This window comes from Anoplopoma fimbria, chromosome 18 (genome assembly GCF_027596085.1).
Source record: "Anoplopoma fimbria isolate UVic2021 breed Golden Eagle Sablefish chromosome 18, Afim_UVic_2022, whole genome shotgun sequence".
NCBI lineage: Eukaryota > Metazoa > Chordata > Actinopteri > Perciformes > Anoplopomatidae > Anoplopoma > Anoplopoma fimbria.
This window is the reverse complement of record NC_072466.1, coordinates 12,276,301-12,288,055: the sequence shown is the minus strand read 5'-3', so window position 1 is coordinate 12,288,055 and position 11,755 is coordinate 12,276,301. Positions and strand designations below refer to the sequence as shown.

General features: G+C 40.3%; 1 protein-coding gene across 1 annotated transcript; it reads right to left on the bottom strand.

Moving 5' to 3' along the window:
- Positions 1-22: 22 nt before the first annotated feature.
- znf106b (zinc finger protein 106b) lies at positions 23-11,712 on the bottom strand. The gene is made up of 21 exons (XM_054618941.1): positions 11,599-11,712; positions 11,070-11,203; positions 10,882-10,943; positions 10,152-10,355; positions 8,821-10,062; positions 8,372-8,726; positions 8,214-8,274; positions 7,832-7,986; positions 7,666-7,726; positions 6,826-7,585; positions 6,682-6,731; positions 6,438-6,580; positions 5,997-6,131; positions 5,169-5,285; positions 4,619-4,810; positions 4,389-4,451; positions 3,989-4,108; positions 3,200-3,271; positions 3,004-3,075; positions 2,645-2,791; positions 23-2,374 (listed from the first exon to the last, which is right to left on the bottom strand). The coding sequence occupies exons 1-21, from the start codon at positions 11,612-11,614 to the stop codon at positions 2,318-2,320; spliced, it is 4,218 nt and encodes a 1,405-aa protein (XP_054474916.1). The 5' UTR covers positions 11,615-11,712; the 3' UTR covers positions 23-2,317.
- Between the last annotated feature and the right edge of the window lie 43 nt (positions 11,713-11,755).

The window sequence follows — 11,755 nt, the reverse complement described above, 5'->3', positions numbered from 1 at the left end:
AATTTTGCCACCTTTTAGGTGGATGTCCATTCAGTGTTTATGGTAAATGTAGTCAATTTAGTGTTTGCTAATTTGATCAAGAAAGCTGAGTTCTCCTGCTCGTGGAGCTGTACTAGCAGTCATTGGTCAAAGGTCACCGTTTCTTATGCTAAATAATAATAGAAATGATGAAATTTTGGACAGACATGGATGTAAACTGTAACATGACTGGTTTACAGAGGCATACAACCATGTGGCTGTAATTCTGATTATTTTCTTAACTTTATTTACACAATTGAACTACAACAGGATTTATTGCTTATATTGACAACATTCACTATCAAAATTGATTAGATATCTACATAAAAGGTGGTGAATTTTCACTTTAAGTGAATGACATCCTGCTTATTCCTAAAACGGGATCAGCCCTCTATAGTGCTGATGAGAGCAACAAAATCTGATGAATGCTGAAGTCAGTGTAGCTTGATTACCATGTAACATCAGTGTTTGGCATTTAGCAGCAATTGGTGGTGAGCCAAGCAGGGTATCAGCAGCATTGACCTTTGTATCTTAAGTTCCTATGTTGTGAAGAATATTTGGTTGGTAATACAAAGATAGAAACATCAGTGTTAAGAAATGTTTGAATATGAGAACTGAGTTATATTTGTTTTTTTTATTGCTGTTCACACACAGTAGGTATTAACACAAATCAAATACACACTGTACACTATAACATACAAAAATGAAGGCATGACTTCAAAACAGCATACTTAGAAGTTACTCTCTGGACAGTTTAGTCTGACAACTTTCACGACTACTTTTCAAAGTAGTAGAGTTTTCAAAGTGACATAGGGGACAAGTACATTGCCTAGAATAACTCTCTGGGAAATGTGGAAGTGTAAAAGTTATAAATTAGTGGATGGTTTGTATGTGTAATGATGCTGAACATGTTTTTATTATTGACAAACCTCTTAGTCAACATAAGGAATTTTCATGCTTGAAAGCGGGTAATTAGGGATACACTGTCTTAACATTGTGGTGTCAGGGAAAAATAATTTTTGGATTAAAAAAAAAGTAATTTAAGAGCAGGAGGGTAGAGATACACATTGTTTTCTTTATACAGAAAGTATCAGTTGCTAAATATTAGCTAATGGATTTCAAACCCTGGAGTTACTTCCGAAACTGCACCTTTACATAAATAATACAGTAAACAGCAACTTAAGCCTATATATTTCCACAACTGAGCCAATGTCCATGTGCACTTGTCCGTTCCACACTGAAGTGAGGAAAATCTCAGGAATAAAATCATGAAAAACCTTAATAAGGATTCAAAAATCCTCCCAACCATCCTCAGAGCTCTGACCCTTCCTAAAATAACCCAACATGATCACAATGACGGATGACTAGCATAACGCACCCAAATCTGCGTCGAACTGTTGGCGGTCAAGTTGTATTGTGGGTATTGTAGGCGGCACGTTTTAACATAAAGACGAATGCATGGAATACAAAATATATATCGTGTTCTGCTGCGTTGATTTTTGTCCTTTTTTGTAATTTATAATATGACAGGAGCGCAAAGCTAAACTAGTGGAATAATCCTTTATAATAACTTGAGTGTGCAGACAGACAATGTCACAAACTGGGTGTTGATGTATCACTAAATTTGAATCAATTCTGAATCATTTGATTCAGATTTGGATACTTTGGCATCTCTGCTTTGCTGTTGGTCAATATATTCAGGCAATATCAAAACCTGTTACCTCCACTTTGAGTCAATGGCCAAAACAAATTAAAACAAGATCGCTTCTGAAGGCATTTCACACTATAGGCTGCTTCGCAAAAACTACTCTGAAGTGTTTATTTCAGTGCTGCATAGTTGTTTAAATGTTCTGAGTAATTAGCTCCACATATACTAATGACATCGCTGAAGAGGTTTACTGTACAATATACATCAATATATAGATGGTCTATAAAACCAAGTCATGAATTCATAGTGAAAACAAAAAACTTGTAGACCAAAAAATAACAGCAAATAATCCTGAAAATAATTATTTGAACAACAGGACTGATTGAATGTTAGAGATTAAACGTCTTAATCTATTCATGCAACGGCTTCAGGGATCAATAACAAGTAATCTGTCTTGTCTCACTGCCACAGAGATCATACAGTATGCACAATACCAAGAGATGCTCACCTTAAAAGATAGACAATCACAGGAAAACATTATCTCCAATTGGAAATTAATGGGGGAAAGAAATCGGAAAACAAAATCAGCAGATGTGTTGTTACAGATGCGACTCCAACCTTATTTGCTGCATCACTTCACCGCAGCTGTTTTCAAGGCTGCACTTCACTGTCATTCTTCACGTGGTTCTGCATGTGTTCGGGCAGCTTCTGCAAGAAAAGTACCAACAAGACTGAGGATCTGTTTCATCCTGTTTTCTGCTGAGAGCTACATGTATTATTATATTATTATTATTATTCAATAAAACACCTGGGATGAAAAGTGGATGTGTTCTCATGGTAATGTTCAACCTGCCCAAATGTACTCTTGAGCGTTGTGTTAAAAGAATTTTGGGATAACAAACTTTTACACACTGCTTAGCTAATAAGTTGACTGGCAATCTTCATTTTATTGAAAATCAGATGATGTCGGTTTATTACCTGCTGAACAGACTGCTGAGTGCCAAAAAAAGTGCTGCAGCCTTTCCACCGACATTTGGCAGTTTGCAGGTTCTGGTTGCTGTGATCTCTGACGAGGTGCTGCAAAAGATGCTCCGCCATGCCGAAGATCAGAGTGCAATTCTGCCACTGAACAGAGGCGAAGGTCACAAGGACACACGTTACAATGCAAGTCAATCAGAAAATGTTACTAATCATACAATCATTTAATATCTTCAAGAAGAAAATGTTGGATCATTTTGGGTCAGATTGAAGGCACTGATATGTATAAATATATATCATCCGACATATTCAATTTTCCTTTAAGATTCACTCCGTGTAAAATGATGTTGTGTTGTTACCCAGCAGCGGTAGTTCTTCATCAAGTTGAGCGTCACAGCTTGAACAGTGCCGTCATAACAGCCTGTATAGACCTGGGTGGGACAAACAATGATGGATAAATAGTTGAACAATATCCATCCATCCTTTTTCAAAATGAACCTTTGTCTTCCAAGTTTAGATTGAAAATCATGGCTGGACCAGACTAAGTCCACGTACCACACTCCTATGTACGGCCATGCACATCACCATGTCACTGTGACCCCCGTACACCTGCAGACGGTCATGAGACTGAAAAGACACAAATACAAAAGTTTAAATGAATAATAAAGATGATTGACCTGATGCACAAGAAGACAGACAGACAGACAGACAGACAGACAGACAGACAGACAGACAGACAGACAGACAGACAGACAGACAGACAGACAGACAGAACGTTTAAATACATTACATATAAAAGCTGCAAGCAGTCAAATTTCTCTATACATGATTCAATATATCTCTCTATATAGGATTCAGAGCTTTAATGAAGCAGCAAACCACTATTTACCAATGTTGCCATTCTTCTGCTCTGTTGGCATCGTGAGCTGCTCGCCACTAGCTCAGCCGTCTCCATGTTATGTCTAGAACCACATGGCGGCACTAGATATGCTCTGAATTTGTTATAGAAAACCTTTGAGACCTCTTTTCAAACTGAAACAAACTTACTTCCATGCTTCAAAAGGAAACTATGAGAAGTCTAATTGTAATTAGTAAAGAAATCTAAATTAGTTTCAGGTATTCTACAATGGATGATGATAAAATATGAAAGGAACTAAAGAGACTTACAGGGAAATATTGGCTTCTTGTGATTTGAGTTCTTTAGTTGAGAAATTCACAGTATCTTTTTCGGTTTTTTTTAATAACATATACACACTAGCAACTTATTCAGAAATCAGTGTCAAATGGCCGTAGTCCACTTCTGGAATGACCCATTATTGTTAAACTGCATAATAAATACTGTACCTGTAGCTCATAAACTCTGACCAGTTTATCCAGACAGGCTGTCACCATCACTTTCCCCAAGATGACGATTGACGTGACCGCATGATCATGACCCTTGTAGATACGAACCAACTCACCCGTCTGCAAATACAGATGCACGACAAAAAATAATGGCGACAGTGAGCATATGAGGTTGGAAAAACCCAGACAGTCACAATATTTCAAGATTAGGATTTCCAATGATCTCAACCTTTTGATTGTCATGTTGTTCACCTCAGTAACTAAATTTGTGTTGAACTTTCAACATACAAGCAACATTCAGATTAATAGATTTGTGATGTTAAAAAGGCATCAAAACAAACTGGAAGTACCCGTCATTCGATAGTCACAACTAAAACTCCAGGTAACCTTTAACACTTACGTGGATGTTGTGGGCATGAACAGATGTGTCACTGGAGCCGCTAAAGACCAGGTCATTCACCACCTGAAAACAATAACGAAAATATTATTCACTATACCCGATTATTTAGGTATTTAAGAACATCTGCAAGTGTCAGCATCTGAATTTCCAATTACTTAGTCTCCTGATCTGGACCAAACATATTTTTAAGTTTACAGTTAAAGTTTTCAGAGGCGGGTTTATCTGCTTACCTTCATACAGAGAACAGTTTTGGTGTGACCCTGCAGCGCACGCAGCAGCAGGCCACTCTTGGCATCCCGTACGCTGATGCTGCTGTCGTAGGAGCCGACCAGCAGCACTCGGCGGGCGCCCTCCTGTGCTGTACCCAGACAGCTCACACCTCGCGGGCCGTGGCACTCAAACACATCTAAGTGCTTCAGAGTCTAATGAGAGAGATCAGGATGAGGTTAAAGAAAAATAAGAGATAAGGAGAGTTAATGGTTCTACTGATGTTTCTGTGCAGCTGTCAGAACATTATTCTGGCAGACAAGGATAAATATAAGACCTATGCTCTTAAATCAGGGGCTACATTTACAGATATGGAGATGCTTTTAGCCTTGTTATGCAAATATTCTAAATACAAGTCAACACTTGTAAAAGACATAATCTGACTAAATATTTTAGTGTTGATGATTGTTTTACTCAATTTACAGCATGTAGTGTTTTTAATGTCAAAGCAGAAACCAACCACTCCTAGTACGATATCATGAGCTACTTTTACTGTACAATAATGTCACTCACCTTCAAGTCATAGCTAGCAACTGATCCATTGGCCAGTCCAGCATACAGGATGTTCCAGGCAACGTGCAAACACAACACTCTGTCCGTTAGAGAGATCTGATCCAGACACCTCTTGGTCTAGAGGTGAGAGGAGAAAAATATATCAACAAATAAAATGAAATCTTACTAGAATTTGCGCCACACAGTTGTATGACTCCGCAGTTGCAGTTTAAATCCATGCCTGTACAAAATGTCATCACTTCATTATCTTATCCTATTAGACATTTGTGCGAAATTGTCAGAAAAAACATCTGAATTCTTGAGTTGTGGCCCAACTCAAGGCCTACCGCAGGTCCTTCCTTCCTGCTGCTGTCAGGCTGCACAACCAACTCTGCTCCCAGTAGACCACATGACACATGTGCAATACACTGTGCAATTATAGCCATAATAGTTTTTTTTCTGTCTGTACATATAATATTTCAGTTATTGTGGATTTTTTTTACTGTTTTTATTGCTTATTTATAATACTTGTTTTATATTTTATTTTATTTATCTTGTTTTCTTACAATGTCTCTTGTTTGCACTATCCTCTATGCTGCTGTAATCCTGTAAATTTCCCCGCTGTGGGACTAATAAAGGATTATCTTATCTAAAACGCCTTAGTGACCTTTGACCAACAAATTCTAATCAGTTCATCATTGATTTCAGGTAGACTTTTGTGCCAAATTTGAAGAAATTCCCTCCGGGTGTTGCTGAGATATCGCGTTCATGGATGTGTAACATCAAAATCTGAAATGATTCCCTGCCTGATGAGAGATGACAATTTGGATGGTCCAGTCGTTTTTGTACCTTTATGCTGTAACAGCGGATGGTCTGGTCACTGGATCCGGTGTAGAGGCGTGGTGGCATGTTTAGGAAAGCCGACACCAGCAGACAGTTGACTTTGTTTGTGTGACCTTCAAACACTGCCTCGCACCCCCTGGTCTGGATACACATACACAATTTGTCTTATTATTTCATATGTTATAATTTAATGCATCCATTGTCCCCGTTGCTTGGTATTACCAAAAAATGAAAATAAATTCAAGATAAATGTTAAAAGCAATAAAAGTCAGATTCTTTTTAAGGAGAAAAATGAGTCGTCATTTTTCAGTAAAAAAAAGAAAAATCAGAAAATGAACACTGCGTGATACAGATGGATTCTTTAGGTTTGATCATTTTTCTTATTGTTGAGGAAGGATGCAGTTGTCAACACATTTTGGTACACATTTTGGACCTTGATCAACATACCTTCAGACTGTAGGCCCGTGCTGTGTTGTCCCCTGAACATGTGTACAACTGGCCTTCGTGAACTTGGAGGCCGTGGACGGGGCCTGTGTGATTCAAAAAAGCTCCTACGGAAGGCTCCTCATCCTCGACCACATCCACACATGCTAATAAAACAACAAACAAACTGATGACAGTGAAAACATCCTATCTTTGCATCTAAACCAGTCCTGTGACACTTTATGCAAGTAAAACAAACAAAACTCACCTAGAGCAACTTTGGTATCTTTTACTGGCACAGTTGCAGGCTGAATTTTTCTGAGTGGTCGAGAGAGAAAAGTCGGTCACATTTCACACTAACAAGTAAAGCAATGCCCGTTATGTTCAGGATGTACACCAAATGTTATCTCACCTCTCAACACCCCTTTGCTGGAATGTCTGTGTGCTTGAAGAATTGAACTCCACACTGACAGACTTTTGAGGAGGCTCTTGGTGGATGGGAACATTTGGTGCATCCTCGTTGTCCGATTCATCGATATCAATGACCACCAGGTTGCGGGGCTCCACCATTTCGACAGAGGCGTCGCTCTCGTTCCCTCCATCGTCATCTGGGGCTGCAGAAGATGTAATTTGACCTCTTTGGGGGACAACAGAGGAGACTGGCTTCTCTGCTGCTGGCTCTTTTTCTTTAACTTGTTCTATGCAGAGATTTCCTCCCGTCTCTTCCACAGAATCACTGTCAGCTGAGGGGGTCTCTCCCCTCACTAACGTAGCTGTCTCCTGCAAGGTTGATGATTCGGGAAAACTATTTGTACTTTCAAATGCAGAGCACTCTTGTTTGAGTTGTTTATGAGAGGTAACAGCAGTTGTAGGAGCAGCTAAGCATGGTGACGGAAGCAGCAGTGAGGGGGGGAAATGTGTATCAGAGTTACATGAGATTGTTTTGGCAAACTGACTGGACTGTCCAGCTGTGGTTGGTTTGAAGATTTCCTGCTTCACTGGCATGGTTGGCAAGGCAAGGGGGCTTATGGAACATGCTGGGTTTATGGGAGATGGTTGCTGGCTGGTGGAGGTGGGGAAGGCTAAGGAAGGAAGGGGAGAGAGTCTTGGATGCACAGTAGCAGGAGACCCTGCTGATGAGGTGCGGGCTTTTTCTGCTCCTGTGTATCCTCCTTAAAGAGATTAAGAAAGAAAAAGGTTAACTACTTGTTGGATATGAAGCCATTCCAAGCGAAGGGTAAATCTACTGTACCTTGCATCCCTTGCAGGATTTCAATGCGCTGGGTTCTCAGATTGTTGACCTCTGCAGTAAACTACAACACCAGAAGGAACAATTTAATGTTAACCCTTGACATGAAACCTTTTTTTTTTTTTTTTTTTTTTTTTTTTTTTAAATGAGTCTTCATTAGTGTTGGTACCTGCTGTCTCAATATCAGGAGTCTTTGCACTTCTGTGTAGGCAGCTTGCAGGGCATTGCGGGCCTGGACCAGAGTCTTGTCCAAATCCTGCAGAGAGTGACTCAGCTCATCCTCCCTCAGAGACACAGCCAACAGCTGGTCCATTTGGTCCTTGTCTGTTAGGTAGGAAAAGTTTTGGATGACAATTTTTTGATAAGAAGACCTCACTGGGATCAAAACGTTGTCCATCTAAATAAATATGTGGTTCAGGTTCAGTGCACACGCGTTACCCTTTTCATTTGTCGTTTTTTAATGGCCTTGTGATGTGCTTAGATTTACACTCCTACTATAAAATGATAATGCCTGAAATTGACGGAAATCTTTCACTGCATGTTAGAATTACCATTGTTTGACTTTGTTTTCTTCTTTCTTCCACTTGGCTCCATATCAGAAATGCCATCATACTGTAAGAGCACATAATAATTATATTCCAACCATAAAAATGTATCACTTTGATGTTTCAGCTGTGCCCTACACTTAACAACACTGTATTCTACTCACAGCGTTGCGCTTCCTCTTGCTGACAATACTGTTGGCTCTGACATCTCCATTCTCATCCTCCAAGTTCCACTCCTGCTTCACAGAGACAGCTTCAGCCGTCTGATTGCTGTAGCCTTCCTGTGCTGCACCAGGCTGCTCCAAAGGCTCTTGCATCTGAGATTCTGACTGTGTTTCTGTGTGAGAGTCATTAGAAGTTGTGTTCTGGGGCGGAGGAGGTAACAAGGTCCCATGTGCACCTGAAGGACTGTCTGTGAACGACTCCCAGTGAAAGCCTTCTGACAGAGATGCGTCATTGTCCTTTGCTTGTGTTGAGCTGTCCTTGTCAGACAGAGGGTTCGCCAACACAATTCCAAACCTGTTTCCACACAGAATTAAAACAACAGATAGAAAACTATAACTTCAAACAAATGGTGAAACAGATACAGTTTTAAAGAAAAGAAGAGGTTTACCTGGGCATGCCTTTGTCTCTCTCCTGCTTTTTCCTTTTCCTCTCCTCATACATCTCCCTCCAGCTCGACTTATTCTTGGCCCCTGATGAGCTGAGCATTTTATTTATGATTGGTTTAAGCCCAGCCTCTTTTCGCGCCTGAACTTTGGCTGATTTGTGGGCAATTCGAACCTTTTGACTGATGTTCAGGTTGGGCTCAGAGGATGTGGTCGGAGATTGGCTGGTAGAGGTCTGGCTGTCGAGGGGCTCCTGAGATTCTCTCTCCCTGCTATTTGATTGTCTATTTGAGTCACCTGCAAACATCGATTGAGTCATTCCTTGTGTCATATTTAATGTTGTCTGCTTTGGCTTAGGGGGAGTAATATCGGAGTGACAAACGCCATATTGGGATGCGAGGGCAGGGCTGTTAACCTGTGAAGATTGCACAGATGTAGCTGCAGCAGAGGTGACGTTCGGTGTAGCCTTCTTGGTGTACTTCCTAAAGGAGCCACTTGCCGGCTGCTCTTTATCATCTTCAGCTTGTTTCGTGGTGCTATGATCGGCCATCCGGACTCCTGCCTCACTGTTCTGCTTCCTGGCTTCACGGTCAGCTCTACACGGCTCCCTCACACCAAGCGCTCTTCTGATTTGCCGTAGCATCGCACTGACGTCGACGTCCCGTATTGGAGCAGCGTTCGCAGTTCCGTTTGCAGTAGCAGGCTGAGCAGAACTTTCTTGTGCTGGCTGAGAAGATGCCTGACTCTCCTTCTGGTCCTGACCAAAGATGATGGCTCCGTTATGAGGAAGGTGATCACTGGTGAATTCTCCATCATCCTGCTTGTTGTAATAGTCATTCTGGGTGACGGTAGACCATGATTTTTGTTTTGGCTTGTTGGTAGCACCTCCTTGGGTTTTGTAAGGCCTTCTAACAAGTCTGTCTGAGCTCTCAATTTTGACAGAATAGTTGTCATCATACCTCAGCTGCTGAGCCGATTGTGTGGACTGTTCTCGAGTTGATTCCCTTTGGTGAAGAGACCTTTGTAGACTGGAAACTTTGTTCTCTTTGTTTTGAACAACAGCATTGTTCCTTCCTTGTTGGTAAGTTTCCTGATGCAGCATCCTCATGTTCACTTGGTTGGACTTTGCCAGCTTCGCCACATTGGACACCGCCATGTTATTATTCCTGGCTCCCTGTTGCATTTCTGAACGCTGCTGACCAGCTACCTGCTTCAGTTTCTTTTTTTTCTTTTTCACTGCTTTCTTCCTGTAATGTAAAAAAAGACCCACAGTTATTAAAAATATTCCATCATGGACAGAATAAAATGCATACAAATGAACAGAAGAAATTATTACTCCTCTTTTTTTAGTGTCTTGTTTCTCTCGATGATCCGGCCCATGGTCTCTTTGCTCAGAGTCTTACACAGAGACACGGCCTTGACATTTTTCATCATCAAGCTCTTCAACTTGGTTTTGTGTTGAGCGGTGGAGATGTGCTGAGCAAACTCATTTAAACCCATGGAGGATGCCTTACACGCCTGACATTCGTGAAATGAATCCCTGTTAATGGAAGAACATAACATTCTGTCAGATACAAGCACATGTCAGAATCTCTGCTTAAAGATGTGTTGATGCATGTTATGATTATGTTATCTCAGTAAGGCAGTAAAAAATACTCTGGCTGAACAATATTTAAATATTTTAAATATATTTGGATACTAGTGCCAACACATCTGCTGTTCATTACAACATGTACCTTTACTGATAACTTACTTTGAGTAATATAAACATGTTTTTCTACAATTTTTATGAGTGGTAATGTACAAGAACTTAGTCTGAATAAAATAGGTTCTCTGTGCTACGAACAAATGAAAAAGAATACTACAGAAGAATTCAACCTTGACATTTGTCGTGTTGTGCATAAGGTGTCATCCTATTTTTTTCCAGATCAAACTAATGCCTCTGGCCAAAATATCTCGTCAAGTGCATTATATATGTTTACTGCTGTATTTTTTAGATCCCACAAGAAAAAATATTCATCAAAAGAGAAGAATTCACATTTTTATATCTGAAAAATATCACTCACTTGCCCAGCACAGTCTCCAGCTCTCTGTGATGCAGCATACTATGCATATGGTCATGTGCTTCCTGTAGTAAAGAGACATATTGTCAAGCCAATAGATCAGTTAGAACTGCTGTAGGTTGGTGTAAAACACACATACTAGCCAGCACTACTATTCATTTAAATGTGTTGGTAAAGTAAGAGCCACTTACATGTTTCAAATAAAACCTGCGACACAAAATACAGTAGACTTTTTTGGCTTTATGGTAAGGTTTTGCGTTGTTGCTCTTCTTCTTCACAGGGGCTTTACCCACCTTAGCATGTGGGGTTGGAACCTTTGACATTTCTACACAGATGGAAAAAAAGCACAGATGAAGAAAAAAAGCTTTGAACGAGTATTACATATGATATAAATAAAGTCCAATGCAATGTCTCAATAGCATCATATCACCACCGACTAAAGCCTACAGCCCAAAGGATATAGACTGTTGATGGCATTTACATTATTTCGTGACATTTTCAAAACGTTAACACATATCACCCTGCAGTCATGGAGCCTAAACCTAAAGCAGCAGCACAGCGTGGTTAAGTCAAAGGTTCACGTGAGGTGGACTACCGTGAAACAGTTAACGCCAACGTTAAATTCACATAAACCGTTAAAATTAACGTCATTTTATCTACGTTCTCAACGGATTATGCTGAAAAGATATGAAGCTTGAATTGTGTATATAACAGAATTACCAGACACATTTCTCATGGCAATACAACTCTACTGCAGCTCAAACGCCATGTTTGTTCACGCAAATTACGTCACGTTCACGTCGGCCAATCGTTGGCGAGAGATGACAGCGGAAGTATGGCAGCCGGCAGCGGTCAGAGTTCGTAGATCTACAAAATA